General features: G+C 38.5%; 1 protein-coding gene and 1 pseudogene across 1 annotated transcript; both read right to left on the bottom strand.

Annotated features, from left to right (window-relative positions):
- Positions 1-8,192: 8,192 nt before the first annotated feature.
- LOC149820082 (putative NADH dehydrogenase [ubiquinone] 1 alpha subcomplex subunit 5, mitochondrial pseudogene) lies at positions 8,193-8,812 on the bottom strand (annotated as a pseudogene).
- Positions 8,813-15,145: 6,333 nt separating this feature from the next.
- On the bottom strand, positions 15,146-22,515 carry LOC149820081 (DEAD-box ATP-dependent RNA helicase 31-like). The gene is made up of 10 exons (XM_089983608.1): positions 21,329-22,515; positions 19,838-19,944; positions 18,576-18,631; positions 18,245-18,469; positions 17,949-18,155; positions 17,789-17,875; positions 17,577-17,672; positions 17,272-17,487; positions 16,548-16,730; positions 15,146-15,735 (listed from the first exon to the last, which is right to left on the bottom strand). Exons 1-10 carry the CDS (start codon positions 22,315-22,317, stop codon positions 15,508-15,510), a joined length of 2,394 nt encoding a protein of 797 aa, XP_089839734.1. The 5' UTR covers positions 22,318-22,515; the 3' UTR covers positions 15,146-15,507.
- Positions 22,516-23,178: the final 663 nt, after the last annotated feature.

Below are 23,178 nucleotides of genomic sequence, written 5' to 3'. Positions count from 1 at the left end.
CTTGGCTCCTCGCCTTCTCCATAAGCCCTCTCCTTATATCGCCTGTCTTCACAAATTAGGCTTTCTCCTCCTTGCCCTCTCTCTCTCACAAATTAAGGTTAGGGTTTCCTTCTTGATCTGTTCTTGCAAGCAATTTCTTTTTCTTTTGCTTTTTTTCTTGTTTCGGTTTCCTGGTCCTTTCTCGTTTATTTTGGGACTCTGGTTGATTTCAGCCATGGCTCGGCCTCCTTGATTTATTCGATTCGTTCATTTTCGGGTCGAATTTTGAAGGTTTCTCATCTTGTGTTTTGCAGATTCGTTCCTTTTTCACTGACTCAATATATAATGTAAATCTCTTTTTTGGGGAGTTTTTTGGCGTTTGATTTATGGGAAAGTTCATAAATTTTCTTGGGCTTTGTTTAAGGTGGTGGTTTTTCGTATGCATCTCTTAGATCTTTGTCTTCTGGGTTGATATTGAACTTGATCTTTTGGGGAGGAATCGTGGTTGAGATATCGATCTTTAGTCTTCTAGTTTTGGAGTGGGATCAGGTAGGCCGAGTTCGAAAAAATTCCGGTTTTCTTTCTGTTTTGTTGGTCTTTTCTGGAGAGAGAGAGAGAGAGAGAGAGAGAGAGAGAGAGAGAGAGAGAGAGAGAGAGAGAGAGAGAGAGGGGGGGGGAACTTCCACAACAATCAGAAGTCACATGAGGAGGGCCATGAAATCACGTTGACTGGAATTCATTTTCTCATTGTCTTGAAAACTATATTCCATATTTGGTTAAATTCATTTTGCCAAAGAAATTATTGATTTTCATGTGAAAAAGGATCAGTTTCTCTCTTTCAACGTGCCCTAAGAGAACCAACTTGTTAAATGACTGTTTTTTCATAAAGATATGAATATGGTTTTTACATACAATATTTGGAGCTAATAAGTATTAAAATCGGGCATCCTAAATCTAAAATGACCTGCAATCATTTAGTTGAAGATTGATGGACACAGTCTTGCTGTCTTTGAAGCCCTCATCTTGAGATTTGAGGATCACTCCCTTTCTCCCTTTGTTTCAAGGATTTGAGATTCCTTTGAAGCACCTTGGATCTTGGCATGGGGCCCATGCCAACTTAGTCCCTTGAGTGATTCAAATGCACGCTCAACTTTAAAACCAAACTTGAGCGTGCATGTTAAATTGATTGACGAAATTATTTTGTGGCAGCATGTTAAATTGATTGACCAAATTATTGTGGGGAGGGCAGTTTTTTGGAAGGTGGGTGGTGGTGGTGGTGAGATGGGTGGCGGGAAGTATAAAGCACAAATTTCTCTTGGTAAGAAACATTCCTTCCTCAAAAAGTGTACTTTTTAGAAAAACTCTCTCAGCTCTTTTGGAAGGGTCGAAAAAATTATATTGATTTTGAGGGAATTATGAGCTGTGTCCTTGCCTTGGCTAATGATGTTTAATTACATTCTTAGCTAGTATGATGTGTTTTTCCATATCACGCAAATGGTAATTGTAGCTTCATCTTATGTTGTGACCCCAAGGGGTTGCCCACATGATCTCGAGGATAGGAAGCTCTCCCTTATCCCAACTCGAGTCCCCTGTGGGCACCCCCTTTGGCATAGTGAAACAGGAAGCTCTCAGAGCTCGAGGGGGGGGGGGGGGGCGCCCATGGAGTTTTACGCTACTAGGATGACGACCATAGCTATGGCAGGCTAAGACTAGCACAGCCAATTCCCCAAAGATTTTTTTTGTTTAAAGGCAAACTGGGGTTAGGCAGACCCCCACCAATTACACATACCATTGGGTTTTGAACTTGCAAAGTCCCAACACATGGTGACGTGCACTAACAGCTCCTACCAAACAAGTGGAGCCCCCGTTGGTAAGTCTCCAAACATTTTATAGAAACATTTTTAGGGCTCTTTTTTTTAGTGAAATTTGTAAAAGTCAATTTGCATCTCACATTCATCTAATTATATCTTTGGAACCTGGACGAAAAAAGCCAGAGAACAACACAGGCCAATGATGAGTCAGGCCAGGCCTTTCCCCAGAAGAGCTCCAGGTGATTTTAAAAGCATGTTCAATTGAAAATGGAAAAAACATAATATTTTGGTCTGAGATTCAATAAACATGTCATTTATATTTTTTAAGTATTTTTATTTTTAATGTTGTTTATATTTTATGAATGCGCAGTTATTTTTCTAAAAAAATTATCACAAGATTTTTCTTTGTTAAGAAATCATGATAATATGATTGGCAAACGAGCTAAACAAGCCAAATGGTAGGTGTTCAAGCTCGGCTCATTCTTGTGGTTAGCCCAGCCAAGCTCGAGGTCATGGGCAACTACAGTTAAATGAGCTAAGTTTGAGCTATCTCATTAACATAGAATACATTTTTTTTTAAAATTAATGATACTAAGAATTAAACTCCAAACCTATTGAGCAAAAGGTCAAACTAGCTCAGTTAAAAAAAAATTTTTTTCCCATGAGGAACGGATAAACCACTCCGGAGATCAGAGAATTAGTCATGCTGGCTAAGCCTACCGTACATACGATCGCTTTCAGGGTGGTGTAAACCCATGGCACGCCCCTTGCCCTCAGGGAGTTGCCTTGCTTCGGCATGAGCAAGGGATATAATGCACTTGCCCATTCTTATATGCTAGGGGATGACACTTGTGGGAATGAAACCCTTACCACCTGTCTAATGGCCAAGGCCCCCTCCCACTACAAATCCCTTGGGGTTCACTTACAACATAAACATATTGTTTTAAAGCTGTAACTAATATGATTTGAACTTTAAACTTATTGATTGCAAACCAAACACTTCAACCATCAATGCCTTAAGATATAAAAGGAATGACACCTCCATAGATGAGCCTAATTAAACTTAGCATATGAGGTCCACGTATTTGTTTAACCCTGTCCACTAACTTCTATATGCTTGGGATGTGATAGTTGTTTCCATGTTCGGCAGACTTTTCAAAAAAATTCCTTGCATTACATACATTTAGGTCAACAATGGAAGCAAGAAAAAATCTCATAAGAAATTTTTTTTTGAGAAGTTTGACATGATAAGTTTTTATAAGTAATTTTTTTTCGCTTGTTTGTTTGTGCATGAAATTTTTTTCTCCTACTACACCGAAAGCTGGTTATTTGACGTAAAGCAGGGGATGGACAGATAAAACTTGGCTCTTTTGATTGTAATGTGTGGTTTCATGAGGAATACTGGTTATGCCCAGTTCTTGATTACATAGTAATTAAAATAAATGATAATTAAAACTTGTACTCTCTGGTTGTGAGCACTATTAGTTAACACATAACTCTATCATGAGTTATCATGTTATCGTCTGGTGGTTACAGCATGTTATCGGATAACTCATACCAAGTTATCATCCAACTCCAACTCTTAACCACCGGCCTACCTTTGTGCATCTAGATCATGATTGTTGCTAATGAAGATCTCCGTAGAATATCACACTCTTCTATTTCTTGTTATTTTATATATTGTAATACGTTGTAGCTTATCAATGCAGCATGAGAAACAACATTATCGTTTTTCCAAAATTATTGTTTTTCTTATTTATTAATTATTGTGTTCATGTTTTTCCTTTTTATCATGGTATCAGAGCAGGGACGTTGATCTTGTGTTCTTTCTCGCACCCAACTTGTTGATTTGGCCAGATCCTCACGTATCTCTTTTCTCCTTTGTGAGTTGTCCTCAATGGTGTCGAATAGCATCAACAACGGGACTGCCTCATCCGAGAACACCCAAGAATCGACACTCAATCCATTTTTTGTTCATTATTCAGATAATCCAGGGATATTCCTAGTTTTGCAATAACTTGTTGGAGACAACTACTCAATGTGGAGTAGGGCTATGGTTATGGTTATGGCACTAAGTGCCAAAAATAAAATAGGTTTCATTGATAGATCCATCGTGAAACCCGATTCTTCATCACCAAATGTTGCCACATGGGAGTGATGCAACAATATGGTGTTATACTGCCTGCTTAATTCTATCTATAAGGATTTTGCAGCCAGTGTCATTTATGCTCAAATTGTAGTTGAGGTTTGGGCAGAGCTCCGCGAAAGGTTTTTTCAATCTAACGTTCCTAGGATATATCAAATCCAACAGGAGATAATCAATCTCAAGCAAAATCAATCACCCATAACCGTGTACTTCACCAAGCTAAAAGGTTTATGGGACAAGATGTCTACTTACATCGAGATCCCACCATGCTCATGTGGCGCCATGTGGGCTATTCAAGACCCCCAACAACGTGAACGACTCATCCAATTTTTGATGGGCCTCAATGATAGTTTCAGTGTCATCCGAAGTCAATTACTCTTTATGACACCTTTACCGAGTATATCCAAGGCATACTCGCTGATCATCCAAGAGTAGCGGCAACATGACCTTCGCCTTATGCCATCATATGAACTAGCTGCCACAACAGTTGATGAAAACAATATCCTTGTCAAAGTCGATACACCAAGGACAGAACATATGCACCCACGACCAAAATGCGATCATTGCCGCTGCCTTGGACACATCAAGCCAAAGTGTTATTATCTTCTTGGTTTTCCTAGCCGACCAAGGGTCCTCCCAATGCTTGATTCAACATTAAGAAAGTTCATCCCTTCCTAAACTCACTCAAGAACAATACGATAAAATTATGGCCATTGTCAATCTAGGTAACTAACCAAATCCATCCATAGCCAACCTTGCAAGTAATATACCCACATCCTCTATGTGTTTATTTGCATCTCAAAGTTGGATCATAGACTCCAAGGCCACAGATCACATTACCAACTCTATATCCACCATTTCTTCCCCTGAACCTATTTATTTTCCAGCCATCGATCTCCCTGATGGGACGTCCACCCACGCCACCCACACCGACAATGTTTCACTAACACCCACTATCACCTTATATAATATCCTTTATGTTTCTTATTTCAAATTTAATCTTATTTTCATTAGCAAATTAATTCATGATTTTAAATGTACCATTGTATTTGACCCTGATCATTATGTTTTTCAGGACCCTCACTCAAAGATGATGATTGGAACAAGTAGGTTGCAAGAGAATCTTTATATCCTTGAGGATGGTAGTAGCCATATCTTTAATACTGTATCTCCTTCTCTTTGGCACCTTTGCCTCGGGCATTTATGTCTTCAAGTTCTTATCAATAATAATAAAGTTAATGACAAAATTTTACATGATTCTTGTTTTGTTTGTCATAAAGCTAAACAAACTAGGTTACATTTTTTTCATGGAACTATATTCGCTTCTAAACCTTTCGAGTTAATTCATTGCGACATATGGGGTGCATACCAAACTCCCTTTATGTTTGGGGCTCATTTTTTTTTACCATCGTTGATGACTATAGCCGATGTACGTGGGTGTATCTCATGAGATACAAGTCTAAGACATTTAATATTATTAAAAAATTTCTTGCGTTAATTTACAATCAGTTTCAAACCAACCTTTTAAGCATTCGATCTGATAATGGAACCAAATTCCTTTCCAATGATCTGCAAACTTTTCTTAAAGACAATGGAATTCATCATCAACACAGCTACGTCGCAACACCACAACAAAACAACGTTGTCGAATGCAAGCATCGTGACCTGCTGAATGTCGCTCGGGCTCTCATTTTTCAATCTAATTTACCACTCAAGTTTTGGGGAAAATGTGTCCTCACTGCCACATACCTCATTAATTGCCTCCCTTCCAAACCATTGATGGGTAAAATTTCTTATGAGGTGTTATACAACAAACTGCCTAATTATGTTCATCTCCGTACATTCGATTGTTTATGTTATGCTTTCAATATCTACCACAACCACAAATTTGACATATGGGCCAAGCAATGCATCTTTGTCGGCTACCCGTACGATCAAGTTGGTTATAAAGTCTATGACATTGAATCCAACAAAATTGTTGTCAGCCGAGATGTCAAATTTTATGAAACCGTTTTCTTTTTCACGATCATACGGCTCCCTCCTTTGATGTTACCAATGTCATACCCATACCCATCTTTGAATCCCAAGAATATGATCTGCACCCTCCTATCGTTGAGCCGTCGTTTGCCATCCCCATTTCCCCCCGTCCTCCCATGCCGTCGTTCAACCCACCTCTTCTGCCCAACACCCATACTGCTCCCATCCCCCCTCCTTCTCGATGCTCTGATCATCCTCATCAACCATCACCTTACCTCAAGGATTACAAGTGCTACTTTGTAGCCCTAGTGCTCTTGTTGGATGCTTCGGGTAACGTGTCTCCCAACACTCATCATCCTTTACACTATCACGCTTCTCTCCCTCCTATCGCACCTTCTTAGCTGCCATTACTCAAACCTTTGAACCCAAGACCTTCTCTCAAGCCATGCAATATCAACATTGGTGTGACGCCATGGCTGCTGAAATTCGAACACTTGAGAAGAACCACACCTGGACGGTGACCACTCTACCTGAAGGTAAGCACCCTGTTGATTGAAAATGGGTATATAAAATTAAATTTCGATTCAATGTATCTATTGAACGCTACAAAGCCTGCCTGATCGTCAAAGGGTACACTCAAATCAAAGGCCTCGATTATCATGAGACCTTTGCTCCTGTTGCCAAGGTGGTCATTGTTCGTTGCCTCCTTGCCATTGCTTCTATTTGTTGTTAGCACATTTTTCAAGTGGATGTCAATGATGCTTTCTTACATAGCAATCTTGTTGAAGAAGTTTATACGCGGCTTCTTCCCAACTTTTTTTGTCAGGGGGCGCCTTCAGTTTGCCGACTTCACAAGTCTCTTTACAGTCTCAAACAATCCTCGCGGAACTGGTTTGCTAAGCTTTCTTCCTATTTGCAAGGAATTTGTTTTATTCAATTGAAGGCCGACTATTCCTTATTTTTCAAAATAAGGGATGGTTCTCACTTATTTCTTTTGATCTATGTAGATGACATCGTTATTGCTGGTGACAATCTCAATCAGATATGTGCCCTCAAGGAGAATATCCATCAGCAGTTTTGCCTTAAAGATCTCGGTACTCTCAAATACTTCTTGAGCATTGAAGTAGCTCGCTCTCAATCTGGAATTTTTATATCTCAACACAAGTATGCTCTAGATATCCCAAATGACATGGGCTATCTTGGTTCTAAGCCATACTCTTTTCCCATGGAGCAACATTCAAAGTTCAACAGTATTGATGTTTCGGTCTTAGAAGACCCGATCATGTTTCGTTGATTGATTGATTGGTAGATTAATCTATCTCATTATTACTCGCCCTAACATCACATATGCCATGCATCTCTTAAGTCAGTTCTCTAGTCAACCACACACTCCTCACATGAATGCCGCCCTTTGGTTCTGCGCTATCTCAAAGGCACCCTGGGTCACAGCATCTTAATGAATGCATCTGGCCCACTAGATATTATCGGATATTCCGACTCTGATTGGGCCTCTTGCCCCATCATTCACAGGTTCACCTCTAGGTATTGCATCATGTTCGGCTTGAGCTCGATTTCCTGAAAGTCTAAAAAACAGTCCACTGTCTCTCGCTCTTCTACGAAAGCCAAGTATTGTTCCATTGCTCTTGCTGCTTGTGAGCTTATATGAATCAAATCCCTATTCTCTGACTTCGACATTTCTCATCCTCAGGCCATGACTCTATTTTGCGATAATCAAGCAGCTCTACGTATTGTAGCTAATCTTGTCTATCATGAATGCACCAAACACATTGAAGTCGATTGTCACCTTATTCTAGAGAAAATTCAAAGCAGACTCGTTGCTACTCAGTTCATTCAGACTCACTCCTAGTGTGTCGATATTTTTACTAAATCCTTGGGCAGTGCGCACTTACGGCGTATTAGTTAACACATAACTCTATCATGAGTTATCGTCTGATGGTTATTATCGGATAAAGTTATCGTCCAACTCCAACTCTTAACCACCGGCCTAATATCGCACTCTTCTCTTTCCTGTTATCGTATATATTGTAATACGTTGTAGCTTATCAATGCAATCTGAGAAACAGCATTATCGTTTCCCTGTTTTCCATTTTTATCAAGCACCCTTAATCCAAACTAACTCAATTGCTTCTGTTAAACTGCAGATAGGTGAGCAAACACCGTTACCTATTGCAAACAAAACACCCACAAGCCTTGCTTTGCGCATAAATGCTGCTAAGAGAGAAAGGTTGAATCCCATTGCAGAAACAAACAATTCATTGTAGAAACAAAATACAAAATAATTGAATCTCATTGCAGAAACCTCCTCCATGATCTAATAGTCAACTCCGTTCTCCTCTAATCCCAAAAAAATAATTGAATCCCATTGCAGAAACAAATGCACTACTAAGCTAAAAAATCAATTACAAAGAGCCAAAACCAAATTCATTATTAAAAAAAAATCACAAACATTCAAATTATGCCAATTAGGCCCCCCAAATCGAGCCCATTACAACAAAACCAACAAAAGAGAAGATGGGTAGTTGCCAAAACTAAAGAGGAACGAGAAAAAGAGGAAGAGGGGTGGAACCGATCATCTTGGCGATGAGGGTGAGCTCGTCCTTGGTCTCCTCCATAAGCTCCTCGACTTGGGCAAAGCCCATGCAGCACTCGATGGTCTCCCAGTCCTCCTCCTCCTGGCATACCTTGAGGCGGTGGGAGGTGAAGCTCTCGACGATCTTCCTGTAGCCCTCATTCTCGGGCACAGCTTGATCTCCTTGAGGGTCTTGGTGTAGAGGGAGATGAGCACCTCCCTCGCATTTGGCACCACGTCCAGCCCCACGATCCCCGTCGTCTCCTTCACCTTCGCCATCAATGGCCGCGCGAACCTCCGCAACAACATACTTCTTCCCCACACACAAACTCTCTTTCTCTGCTTCAGAGGAGGGACGAGAGAGGGGTCCCGATAGGAAAGACCCCACCCCTTAGAAGAGTCTTTCCTATAAAAAAAACTGTACCTTTTTCAAAATGTTTCTTAAGAAAACAATTTCTTTAATTTGAAAAGGTCAAAAAGACTGTACGGTTTTCTTTTTATCTCGGTTGACTTTTTCTAAATGTTTCCAGCTTCCAAACGTGCCTGAAGAGATAAGAAAAGAAAGTTTTGCCTTTGAGAGTTTTTAATACTAGAAGTTTTAGAAAAGAAAGTTTTTTGCTTTTTTGTGTAGCATGAGAAAAAAAAGGTGGAAAATATGAAAAAAATGAGAGAGGAGGAGGAGGGTGGTGGTGATGGTGGTGGGTGGTGGTGAGTGTTGGTGAGATGGTGGTGGTAAGAAGTTGTGAGATGGGTGATTGGGTGTGTAAAAATAAATTTTCTCTTGACAGGAAACATTCCTCCACGAGGGTGGAGGAATGTTTCCTATAAAAAGTGTACCTTTTAGAAAAACTCTTTCAGCAAAAATGGCTTTGGTCAATTTTTAACTAGAAGATGATGAGTGTTAGGAAAATACTAAAAAATATTTAAACCTTTTTAATTATTTAAAAAATAAGTCGATTCAGCTCGTTTCGTATATCGATTTTTTGCATATATGATTAGGGGTGTCATCGGGCCTGGTTTACCTGGATCCTACCCAAACCAAACCCTATAGGGTCTCTGGTGATAAATAAGAAGACCCGGGTCCAGATCTGAAGGTCCAATTAATACATGGACCAGGTATATTTTGTGAAATTTTTACCAGACCCAGATCCGACCCAAGTTCCGATTAAGACCCACAGATTTTCAATGTAAAAATGATAAAAAATATGGTTTTACTGGGTAAGGTCCAGGTTTGGTTCATGTAGTTATTATTGGGTCCAGGTATGGTTCTTATTATAGTGAATCCGATTAGACTCGGGTCCAGACTCGATATCATACCCGAAAATCTGGTTTCACCTGGGTCCAAAACAAACCCGACCCATTGACATACGATACCTGATTCTCAATGATAATGACAACATTGGTTTGTTTCACTCACGGTGGAAAGGAGAGGGAAAGGGACTCAACAATTTCCCATGAAAATTGTGACAATTAATCAGTAGCATATCAAAAGGAAGGGTTTTCACAAAAAAAAGAAAACGCTGTCATTTCTGTCATGCTTTATGAGAGTGACACGCACACTGAGAAGGTACATTAACTGGATCTTATCTTCTTTAAGACCTCATGATATAGTCAGGTAGCCCTTATGCAGATCCAACTTCCAGCTATACAACAGGAAGAAAGTTGTGCATGTTATGAAAGAGCAAATCAATACTTCTCAGCTTATGACAGAACAACTCATTTCATTCAAGATTGTGGTCTTGAGATCAGGCTTGAAATCCAAGAGAAAACGTAAAACCGATGCTAATCGGTTGTGGATCATTAGAGGCAACTGTAGCTTCAAGAAACAATGAAGGTACTGATTGTTTGAAACTGCAAGACATTAATCCCTTGTTCATATTCCAGCAAACAGGTGCATAATCAGATGCAAAAGCTTGGAGAGCGGCCATAGAAAAAGAATTAATAACAAGTAATGGATCATAGTAACATGGAAGAGAATCTCCAGAGAAAAATTATTATTTTTGTAGTATTTTTATCTTTGATGAACCAAATAAAAAATCAGAAAGTCAAAACTATAAAAAATAAGATCACTTTATTGAAATTTTACTTATGCATGGTTGAAGTCTAAAACACTGCCAACATAAACCCATTCCCTTTGCTAAATTTGATGTATAACCTTGAACCCATAAACTAAGAAACAAGTAAATTACTTTCCAAGTTTTCGATTGATTACACCATCTAAAGTTCCCGACACCCTGTGGATCTAGTATCTTATGTCACACGGCCAGCACCTCATCCACTGCTTTCCCTATAAGCTGTGATCTGATGGGCACCCAAAAAGCAATTTTCCATGCAACCACCTTGTGCGTGGGAAGAAAGTGGAGAGGAGGAGAAAGAGGATGAGAGCAGTGCTTCATCAAAGTGATTTAAAAAAACACAAAAAAGAAAAACTTGGGAGAAAGCGGCTCTCAGTCATTTTCCTAAAAGATGTTTTCCCTCCTTAAGGAACAATTTCTGAGAAGGTAATGTTTATTTGTCATCCAAATTTCCCTTGGACTTGGTTCATGAAAAACTCAAGTTCCAATTGAATGAACTGATAGAATGTGCACTTATCTAATCAAATTATAATCAATCAAGTGACCATAAAATGAATGGCCAAGAACAGGACACAAGCAAGTACACATGCATGCACACAAAGACCAACATAACTTTCGAGTCCGATCTTAATATATCCACCAAATTCGTCTCTGCTAGATTGATTTCCATGACTTTACCTTTTCCAAAAGACAAGCATAAGGGCCATCGAGAAGCCACATGAATGCCCCACTTCTGCAAATTCTATTAAGTTTGCACCCTATTGAAAGAGTCCATGCAAAGAATTGTTCATCCCTTGCCAACTCCCACCACTACTTACAGACCAAGGCCTGATTTTTAAATTGTTGATTTGGAATACCGAGTCCACCCCCTGATTTGGGAAGGAAGATAGTTCCCCAACCAACCAAAGACTTCTTACTAGACAACGCCCCCGAACACAAAAAATGTTTGATCTTTTTCAAACCTTCATAGGAATTATGGATACCGATAAGAAGTAGCTGGGTATTACATAGAGAGGGTACCTGATTAGGGTCGTTCGATGGACAGGTGGTGTGACTTCCATGGATAGAGCTTGGCCCAAGTGGGAAGATGGTAGCGAAGCCAAAGAGAAGCTAAAAATCTAGGTGGTCGTCATATTCGTGAGTCCATCCAAATTAAATAGCAATACAAAACTTCTAAGGATGAGGGCCACTTTAGTCATTTGCAAAATAGATGCTTCTCCAAAGATGAGAAAATCATGGAAGAATTGGAAAGTGAAATTATGCCGTGAAAGGAGACTGGTTTGATGAAACAATTTGGGGTTGCCTGAGAATTTTTTAAGCATGCATGTACAATTTAAGTAGTTACATGCATATTTAAAGTAGGAGCAGTCATATTTTTGCATGCATCACAATCATTAGATCTCAAAAGATCCAATAGTTAATAAAAGAGAGTAGGTGTTCCGGGAGCACCGTATCATTATTATTTAATTAATTACTTCTTTATGCGTATATTTATATAGTTTGAGATATATGATAATACACGTTCTTACAAAAGAAAGAGATTCTAAGGACCCTAAGTTTCGAAGAGCAAAAAACAACCTGTCGTAAATGAGGTATAAGCAATATCCTGAATTATGTGTGTATATTTAACATTAATCATATATAATTTATTTTGTTGTTAAGAACATGCTAATGATAAAGAAAAAACTATAGAATAGAACACCGCAAAGCCAGAAGAGTAAGAGTTTGGCAATGAAACTCACTTGGCAAGTGACGTAAGTATTAGTTTTGCATGTTAATTTGTTTAGTTTTTTGTTACGTTTGCACGTAATTTTATTTGTTCTTTTGTTACCACACTAAATTTACCATGTAGCATCTAACAAGATTCATAGAAAGACTTCAAGCGGCTCACAATGAGGATTGAAAAAAAAAACTTGCCGAAGACCCTTTACCTTACCCCGTATTTTTTTTAGTTATAAAAGCGATGTTTATATTGTTTTACTACCTATTAATAAAAACTAGTTGGTAAACTTTGTTTATTTCTAACAAATGGTTACAATTAAATGACAGTGAGGTAGGGTAACTGACAAATTGGAGAGCAACGACTTGCCGTATTATTTTCTTGTATATTTTTACACAACTTTGCATACTTATAAATAAATTTTCATATACATAACGACATTACACTAGATTTATGTTGCAGCTCATAATTCCTTTCAAATAGGGCAATGAGCACTAAGTTCTTTGAAAAATGGACACGAAGAAAAATGACTTCAGGCTGTACAATTCTACGTCGAATACATACTTAGCAGATAAAAATCTCAAACAAATAGTACGATAATATAATTTACTAAAAAAAATACTCGCTTTTTTATGTATGTTATCTTCTTTTTGTGCATATGTGTTGAAGGTTCATTCTTTTTAATGCAATTTGGGTTCGATTGTTATAAAAATTGAACATAGAAGATAAAGGATATTCTTCTAACTTTGTATTTATTTCGTAAGTATACATATTTTTCACTTGATATTTTCTCATTTTAAAGGTATAACTATGGTATATTTGTCATACAATATATCTAGTACTTTAGCAAAAACTAGAGATTGAACTTCAGACATATATGTATTTATATGTTAGTTGTTCACTAGTTTGAGATGTTTACTGTAGTTAATTGTTTGTTATTAAAAGATTATTTTTAGCAAGATGTCACAAATATAAAGAATCAAGCACATGAAAGAAAAAACTTACAAAAGTGCGAAAGACTGAAAAAGTTGAGACATCAGTTAGAAATGTGCTGGAAGAGTCTGTCCAACTAACAGAGTTGTGGGCAATTATGCACCTTTGTAATAAATCAAGTTAAACTTACATTTTATAATTGGATAGATCATCAAGTTAAACTTTGACTATAACTTTGTAAAGAAGCCCGTATATTGAATAAAACTTTATAATTATTAAATTTCAAATTATATGATTTTGTGCAAACCAATTGTATTTAATTCTATATTAATCATATTGACTTGTTTATACATGAAGAAACAATTTTACAAAATTGTTCGATTTTTGCCGATTAGTAGGATTTTCACAAATATACTTCACGAGATTTTAGAACATATATGCAAACAAGTATGATTTTTGAAATTTGCAAAAAATAAAAAATCACATATTTGTCATAGTTTCACAAATATTTAAGCACAATATTTATGATATATGAAAATTAACAATAACTTCATTAAAGAGTGTGCAATATATGCAAAAAAATAAGCTATTTGCAAAATTAGGGGTAAGTATTTCATACATAAAAATATGTGATTTCAAAAAATATAAGAGAAAAAGTTAAAATATTTGCGAGATGTATTTCACAAGTAAATTTATGCAAAACAATAGGATATTTGCGATTTTGATGGTTTTAGTTTCACCAAAATTTTACAAATAAATTTATGCAATGTTCGTAAGGTCTAAATTTGCACACAAAAAACCTGCAATTTTATATTTAAGTGAGTGTTGGAGATAGCCGATGAGCGGTACAATTTTATTGTAAAAAGGCTTAAATTCATAGTTGTGAAAGGTAAAAAGGTCCTAACAATGTCAAATATTGGAGACTTTGGACATCAAGAGAATATAAAAAATTATAGGATTTTAGAAAATCAGATCACATTAGCCGTACGGTCATTTTTCAAGTTTAGTTTCCAATATCTGAAATCACATCTATAGACAACATTTTTGCCAATTGGAACTGCTCAAGAAATTACTGTTTATGGAGTCAAGAGCATAGACATTGAAGGGGAGGGCAAGGCTTTGAAAAGATACAATACAACCCTACAGGTGGCAGCAACCATCTTTTACTAACCTGCTTCAAAGTTAAACGAGAGTGAAAGCAAAAACTGAAACGAGGGTGAAAGCAAATAAGAAGCAACATAAAAACAAGGACAGAATTAACAACGAAGCTTGTTATAAATAAGTTATTACTTTTTAATCTGAGAAGCTTAAGAAAGGGGAGTGTGGGAAGTGACAAGGAAAAAAACGTTAAGGAAGCGAAGAATCAGAAGCAAGAGGAAGTGTGCTTCATATAAAAAGGAAGCAGGTTTCCAAAAGCTACCCCTCATTTTGGTCAAGCCAAGAATTTGGCACTTATGATTGGAGAAGCAAGCTTTCTGGTAAATATGATTTAAAGTCCATACTGGGCCCATCACTCGAACTAGAGGTGCACCAGGATGAGTCATACAAGCAAGTTTCTCGAACTTTACTATATTTCGCATCTTTGATACCTAGGTCTCATGCTTTGTGGAGATGCTGACATTCTTATTCAAGTCGGATATCCAACAGCATCCAAACCGACTGTCATATTTTGTAAAGCAATCAAATTAATAATCAGGTTCAGGTTCAGTTGAGAGTTCTATTCCAAATCTGAATCTGAATCCGACTAATATCCAAATTTGTAAAGGCAGTTGAATTGGTTGTACCCTTTTACATCCACAGTCCAAATCTGAATCTTATGAAGGATTCAATCCACTGTTTATATGCCTACTCTTATGTTTTGTTGAAATAATGAAATCAGCAGCAAGCAGCCAGACAAAGGAGCGTTAAAATATTTATAATTTAGAATATGATTGCAATTTGATTCACTTTTTTTTTTCATTGTCTGTTACAAATATTGATGAAAACGAACTTCAGGGTAAAATTCCTAACCGGAAGAATATCATACCTTTAGCGGGGGCATTTGAACACGGACTCACCGTCCTTGGTTTGATCTGGTGCCAAATCCGACCTTCATGCAACTGCAGAGTGGAGATTCCTAAAGCCCTCCAAATGTTGGATTTGAGATCCAATGAATGCTCTTAAACAGACCCAGTGAAAAAAGTCAAGATCTTCTAACCAGGTGAGCTTATATACCTACAAAATGCACCTCACAATGGCACCCCAACAAATCAGACTGCACTCCACAGCTTCATATTCTACTTAGCACGCAAGCCGGGGACATTTCTCAGACCCATTTTCCCAAGGATAAGCTTTGGAATCGCTGGTGGCTTGTCAAGACCCATACTACTGCTGAACTCATTAGCGAGCTCCACAAGCCTGACCTTATCTCGGCCAATGGTTTTGACAGAGTTATAATATCCAAGCCATGCTTGATAAGCAGCTTCCTTGTTCTTCATCTCTACATGAGCAAGAGCACGCTCAACCTGTGAAGACACACAACAGGGGAAAACAGTGCGTGAAATTATGAGGGAGGCTTGGCAGTTAATCTGCAAAGATACATAAAACTGATGAAGAGTAATTTATGGTTCATCCTATCCATGTTCACTGAAAAAAAAAGAAAAAGAAAAAACAAGATCACAAACCAAAAGACGCCTTTTTTAATGGTAAATCAATGGAATGTAAGTAATATAACCATCATATTTCCAGCTGTAATAGAAAAGGATTAATGTTTGCTACAATCGATGTAGCAAACACCATTTATTTTATTTTTTGTTTTTCTCTTTACATCCAACACCATAGATGTGATCTACACGTTTTATTTAGTGGGAACCCAATTTTGGATTGCCAAAAACCAACCTGTACACAGTTTTTTCCAATGATCCAAAAATCGACAGCTATGAATGCATCAATTTTTCTTGACTAAAAAACATGTTTCGTGTCAAAAAAATGTTTTTTCATAAAAAAAAACATAATCCAAGGGTTAATTCCTACTAAATCGACCAAGATGAAGACATGTATGAGGTTAGATCAAGATTCCAACTAGATTGTAGGTACAATCGACTGTAGCAAATATAAATCCAATAGAAAATCTGAAAAGCCTCTGGCACACACAGTTTAGGAAACACAAGAATTGCCCAAAGCTACACAAAGGTTTATAATGAGAAATGAAAAATACAGCCACATCACAAACAAAATGAAATCAGATTTCAACATATTATCCTCAGAAATACGCAAACACCCTGAACAAACTTTAGGAAAAGGACTGCACATTAAACAATTATTACAAAGCACTCACCTTCTTTTTCATGTCTGGATCAATTGGAGGTAGTGCAGCCTTGCTTATTGGCAAATCATTAATGCTTGACAAAAAGAAATCCTCCCATGGTGTAAGCAACAATATGCCTTTACCCTCTTTGCCTTTCCTACCAGTTCTTCCAAGTCGGTGTATGTATTGTTCTCTATCAGATGGCAGCCCCACCTACAGTAGCAAGGTTCAAAAGTCACAAAATTATGAATATGATTGAACAAATACTGGTCAAACTGTTATCATAGACAAAAGAAGAAACAATTTGGCTGGTAAAGTATCCCCATGACAGCATGTATCAAAGGATTAGCTACAAAGTCAAGACATAGCATTCTCAAATATCCATTAATAAAAAAGCTAATCCAGCATTGCTTAAATATCCAAGAGATCACAAGGTGCTAAAAGCCAGCATTTATAAGTTATTTTGTTTCCTGTGAAAAGGTTAAAAGGGAAGAAACATGACATAAAGGATAAATTCATCATCACATCCAACCCTTATGACAATTCCAAGAAGTGGCACCTTAAATGCAAAAGGTACATGAACAATTAAATTTGTATCGGTATCTGAAATAACAAATGCAATGGATGTTCAAGATGGCTCTTTCATCCAGGCTAGGATGAATAAAGTTCAAAAAAGTCCAAGTTTGAAGAATCAAAATGATGGAATAACAAGACTGTTTTGACATTAAACAATTAATGCCGAATGCTATTTTACCTGCATAACAAGGGTGACATCAGGGTAGTCCACGCCACGAGCTGAAACATCAGAAGTTACAAGAATGAGACCTTTTGACTTTCTAAACTCATCGGAAACTCTGGTCCTGTAACTCTGTGGCTTTCTGGAGTGGATCTCTCTTACGTTAAGGTTCAACTCAGAAAGAAGCTCAGACACAAGTCTTGTCACCATTGCAGTTGTACAAAAAACCAGAACCTACAGTATACAGCAGCAACCATGAAGCAAAGTGAGATTTAAAGAAACAGGACTGACTAGCATCAAAGCGGTAAGATGGCTGCACAGACCTTATAATCAGGGTCATCTGCAATATGCTCATTAAGAATGCTGTACAGTATTGTAAACTGCCTGTCAAGCGGAGCAACCAAGTGCATCTGTTTGACCTGAATATTCAAGAAACAATGAGATCAAAACGATACTTCAGCACAGTGTAACATCATTCTTGATAAAAATTGCAGTACCCTAGAGGCCTCATTATTATATATCCTCATAGACGCACCTGTGAGTGTGTTTCCTCTGTTCCTTCTTTGACTATATTAATGAATTCATGATCTCTTCTTAGAGCAATGTGACAAATTTGGCGAACCTGCAAAAGTGATTGCATATTATACAATGCAGGAGAAATACTTTAGTGCACAAGATGTGAAATAAAAGATGACCTCATCGGGAACAGTAGCAGAAAATAAGAGTGTCTGTCTCTGTTTTGGAACAGCATCAATAATTTTTTCAATAGCTTTTCTAAACCCCATATCTAGTAAATGGTCAGCTTCATCAAGGACAAGCATTTTTACACCAAGAAGTCGTGTTGCAAATCCTGGTGTGTTCTCAATATGATCTCTAAGCCTTCCAGGCGTGGCAACAAGAATCTGCATTATGTAAAACATTGACATAATGATAACGCATCTCAAAACTAACATGAATGCAAACCAGCCAATTAAGAGCATTTGCAGCAAACCTGGCAAGGATTTGCTTGCATACGTTTCTGTTCTAGAGGCAATCTTGTTCCTCCTATGACAACTTGTATGCCTATGGTAGGATGATACTTCAACAGTTTATTAGCCTCAGCACCAGCCTGATTTGCAAGCTCACGGGTAGGGCATATGATGAGCACATTAATTGGTGGTCTTTTCTGATCACGACCAACAGGGGGTAGTTTTACAATGACTTCTATTGCCGGAAGCTGAAATTACAGAGGAAATACAAGACATAAAAAGAACATGTCATGTTCACTAATTTTTTGTTCACAATCATTGAATATTAAAAAGAGAAGGCAAATAATATCATACCAAAAATGCCACTGTCTTTCCAGTACCCGTCTTTGCTTTGGCCAGGACATCCTTGCCTACAAACAAAAAGACATGCCCATTTCCAGGCACATAAAACTAAGAGAATAACAATGTAGCTTCATATGAAAACTAAATCTGATTAGAAAATCAGTTTGCTCTAAAAGATCACAGGATTAGTATTTTGAGGGACACTGAAAGATTTACACAACTGGCAGAAAGAGTTAAAATAGAATAAAGGATGCAACTGGACATGATACTAAACCTGTAGGGATCTACACTTCTAGTGATTATGTAATGAAAGACACTTGGCGAGGGTCTTAATAATGAAAAAAGGTACCCCTGAAACAAAGTGAATATATCATATATCATGTATGTACAACTGTATATGAAGACTCTATGTATATGGTTGAAAAGACAAAAAAATGACCTTACATACTCCAATACATGTTTTAGAAGGAAATATAGACACTTGCAATCATGACCCCTTATAAGAAGAATCCGGGTGAAAAATAAGACTGACAAGTCCAAAAGCTTATGAAAATCATTTGACAAATTACCATTGATTACGATGATCGTTTAAGGTTAATGTACCCAGCTGGTTACTATGAAGCAGCTCACGATCACTACCGCAATACTAAATTACATAGGCTGCGACAACACAAACTGAAATTTTATCAAACATTTTCCCCTTTATTCATCTGGCTGAAGCATCATGTCTGAATACTGGCAACCTAAACACATTATACATATCCTCACAGTTATTGATGCATAAATTAAAGTATTAAGCAGATACACAGTTGGTCCACTTGTTTACCAAATTGGACTTGCAGACTCAAATACATGAAAAACTATTCTTACTGCTGAAGCCTCAAAGTGAATGTTTGTTTATATAAAAGGTGTGGAAGCAGCTCACACATCTGCAGTATAAGATAGCACTCAAGAACTTACAGATGATTTTTGCAATTTCTTACCATTAAAAGCATGGAAAAATAAACTAGTAGTCTTTCAAAATGTCAGCAGTTTCCACAAGATCAAACCATGCTTGCTCAAAATGCATCAGCAGACAATTATTTCACAATCCTTAAAACTTGGAACAACATGCTTCTGTATGCTATGCCAAAGACGATTCCTTAATATGTAGACAGCACCAGTAACAATAGAGGGTGGAAGATAGATTTACAAGGTAGAGCAAAAACATGAACTATTTTCTTAATATTCACAGGTGAACTAACCAGTATTAACTGAGTCTCAGAGAATCCTACCTTTAAGAATGACTGGCAGAGTTGCTTCTTGTACAACAGTCATTCTGTCATAACCAGCAGCTTTTATTCCTTTAACTGACAGAGGAGAAATAGCAGTGTCTTCAAAGCTGCAGCGACATTTCCCATGAGGAAGGTTTCAGCAGAGTAAATACACAACTAAAATTGTTATGTGTTGGATAAGGAAGAATATATAGAATATTAAGAAAACAGGGAAAAAGAATACAAAAATATTTTAGTCCTCACAGCCTATGAAAACCTACTACTACAGTTTGAGATGAAAATGTCACAGAAAGGAAATGAGGCTACTATTATAGATAGCATTTGCCATGGAAGTTGTGGCACACACTGAATACAATTCTTATCCCTGACAGATTTAGTTAATACTTAATAGGGATGCAAGAGTTATTCCCTACAGGCTGTAAAAAGACACCCTTATCAGAACAAATATAGTAACAAGGAAATGCCATAAAATGAGTAAACTAACCCTTAGATGCAATCACTACAAAATACCTCACCTCAAGCTGTTAACAGGAATTGGACTTTACTGCACAGAAGGAAAGAACTACCACATTAAGAATTTATCAAATACATCGGTTATTAAATCTTGATGTACATCTTTGGATCAATTTACCTTTAACCAATTCAAGAGTATAATCATTATAGAATCATATATGCTTGGTGCATGCAAAAAGAACAAAAAATGAGCTTGATGGCACAATGAATGCCACAGAGGACTACTGGCCAGTAAATACAGAGAGTTTTGAGAATTTGTTCACCAGTCAATCTTAAAATAAATTATCTTATTGGCTGAAATAGAGTAGGAAAAATAGAAAAAACAAGGATAACATGAATCTACAAGGGATGTTCGCATGCATATGTTCACCCACCAAAGTGAAATCAGAAATTTTCACCGGCCAGCAAAGTGTGATTCCCCGTCTAAAGCTGCTTTTCTAGATAAATAGGTGTATATTGAAATATTTTCTGAAATATGAGGATTTGAGAAACTAAACCTAGCAAGAAATTTGGAAATAAAGGAATATCTCATGAGAAACAGGAAGTCTAACAAGATGTTGACAGTGAGATCGTTTACTAAAATATCTTGAGATGCATTCCATGAATTCCACATCCATGAATTTTCAAGGATATTTTCTGGTGAAATTCTGGCATCAACATCAGTACATCAATAATAATTTATATGTGCTACAAGAATTTGGATTCCGGGATAGAGAATTTTTGTCATCTCAGCTACTCTGGCTAGCCGGTTAACATTGTTGCAGATAGTCGCTGACAAAGTGAAATATAAATCACCATGCAATTTCCAGTTTGAATGAATGCCAAAAGAGACAATAGAAAAAACAAACAAATAAATTATATAAATACACTCACTCGAGAAAAAACTCACTAAGCTAGATACAAGCTCAACTAATATTATAACGGTGCGGAGTATCGGCAGCTAAAAGAAACCATCAAAAAGAAGGAAATCGAGTATACCTAGATTGACTCAAGTATGAATCCGTTTCTTCTGATGATGTCTTCGGCAATGAAACAACTTCTTCCCTTGATTTTCTAGCAGCTTTGGCATCCCTCGGAGCATCAACAGCACCTTCCTCGCTATCTTCTCCACTTAAAAAATCGCTCTCAAACCCAGAATCTTCGTCTTCCTCTTCGTCATTCTCATCCTCATCATCAACAACTTGAGCCGCTCGCTTCCCATACTCCATCTTTCTCTTCCCCGAAACCCCACCGCCTCTGCGATCTAAACCAAGGCCTCCACCGCCTCTGCGATCTAAACCAAGGCCCCCACCGCCCTTCCTACGCCGGAAATCCCCCATTTTGTCGTCCGAATTGCTCACCATCTGTTTTCTTTCCCCGGTTCTCGCCCCTCGAAACCCTGCCGCTTCGCCCTCCCAATCCACATTCCTCATGCCGAGACTGGAATCCCTGCCCTTCCTCCTCCCTAATTCGCTTTCTTTCCTCCGTTTTTCCTCCGTAGGATCCTCCTTTCTCCTCTTCCTTCCCGAAGAAGTATCACCTCGATCATCAGAGTCGGTGTCGCTCAGCCTCGGAAAACCCTCCGTTCTCAGGTCGGAGATCCAGTTGCTGAGCTCGGCTTCGTCCTCCATCAAGCTCTTGCTCCGAGCGCTCCCGCCAACACTGCCTATACGGAGCTCTCTCCCTCTGCTGGAACTCCCCCTCTGCTCCCGAGAAAAGGATGCTCTCCGGCCGCCTCTGGCCCGGGACACGCCAGAAAACTGCCGGAAGCCGGATACGGCAGCCGGAAGTGCCGAGGCGGCATCTCTCCTAACGATAAACGCTGAAAATTTCAACCGGAAGGGGAAGAGCTTGGCGAAGATGGAGACGCGAGCGACGGAGCGGTAGGAACGGACGCCGGTCGCCGGCGCGGCGCAACACGCACCGGAGAGAATCCCGGTCGGAGCGGCGTAGTTGAGAAGGCGGAGGTTCAGGAGCTGCCCCGGCATGTTTCCGGCCGAGAGACGGTGACGCGCGACGAAAAAAAAACGGCGGACGACGCCGAAACACAGAGAGAGAGAGAGAGAGAGAGAGATTGGGTAGGGCTTTAGTAGGGTTTATTGAGGCAATGAACGAAGGGGAGAGAGTCGACCACGTCGAGCGTGTGGTTGGTTGGTTACCGGATCAATATGGGGATTCGGCTCCCCTTGTGCTTGGCCGGCTCTCACACGTTAATTTTACATGGTTGCCTTTAACCATAGTTGCCAAAACGGGTATAGCCGTAGAGACGTAAACGGGTCAGATTCGGGTCGGGTTTAGGCATTACCAAGTCCGGTGGGAGTGCCCTAAGGAGGGTTGGCGTAATGGAGTGGGAACTTGGTTGCTAGACTGCAGTCAAGGTTCAATTCCCATAGGCATCGCCCCCCTGCACAAGCCAATAAGTAGCATAGGCTCCAGGGGCAGGGGCATAGCCTCGGAGTTTTAAGCTGCTGGCACGACGACTGTAAGTATGGCAGACTGCATGAGCCTGACTAGGTCTTTGTGTCGGGTGTAGTTTCTTCGGGTCATAAAATCCAAAAAAAAATGTCTGGTGTGAACAGGTATGAGCTAATAGTGTTTGATTTCATAATCGAGTTAGGATGGAATTAGATAAAACCTAATTCAGAAACGACTAGCCCAGGTCGGTTTATGTAAGATTCAGGTTCAGGTGTAAAACTCAATACTGAACCCAAATCTGATTATTAACATGATCTGAAATTTTCTAGCCAACCCGAATAAACAGGTTTGGTTCGGTCGGGTATCGAAACTAAACCCGTTTTGTTTACATCCCTAGGTATAGGTATAAGTACTTAGTAGGGAGCATAGCGACA

The sequence above is a fragment of the Nuphar pumila genome, chromosome 12 (genome assembly GCF_984573655.1).
Source record: "Nuphar pumila chromosome 12, dmNupPumi1.hap1.1, whole genome shotgun sequence".
In the NCBI taxonomy this organism is placed as follows: Eukaryota; Viridiplantae; Streptophyta; class Magnoliopsida; order Nymphaeales; family Nymphaeaceae; genus Nuphar; species Nuphar pumila.
The sequence above is the reverse complement of the archived record's forward strand: the minus strand, read 5'-3'. Positions and strand labels throughout refer to the sequence as shown.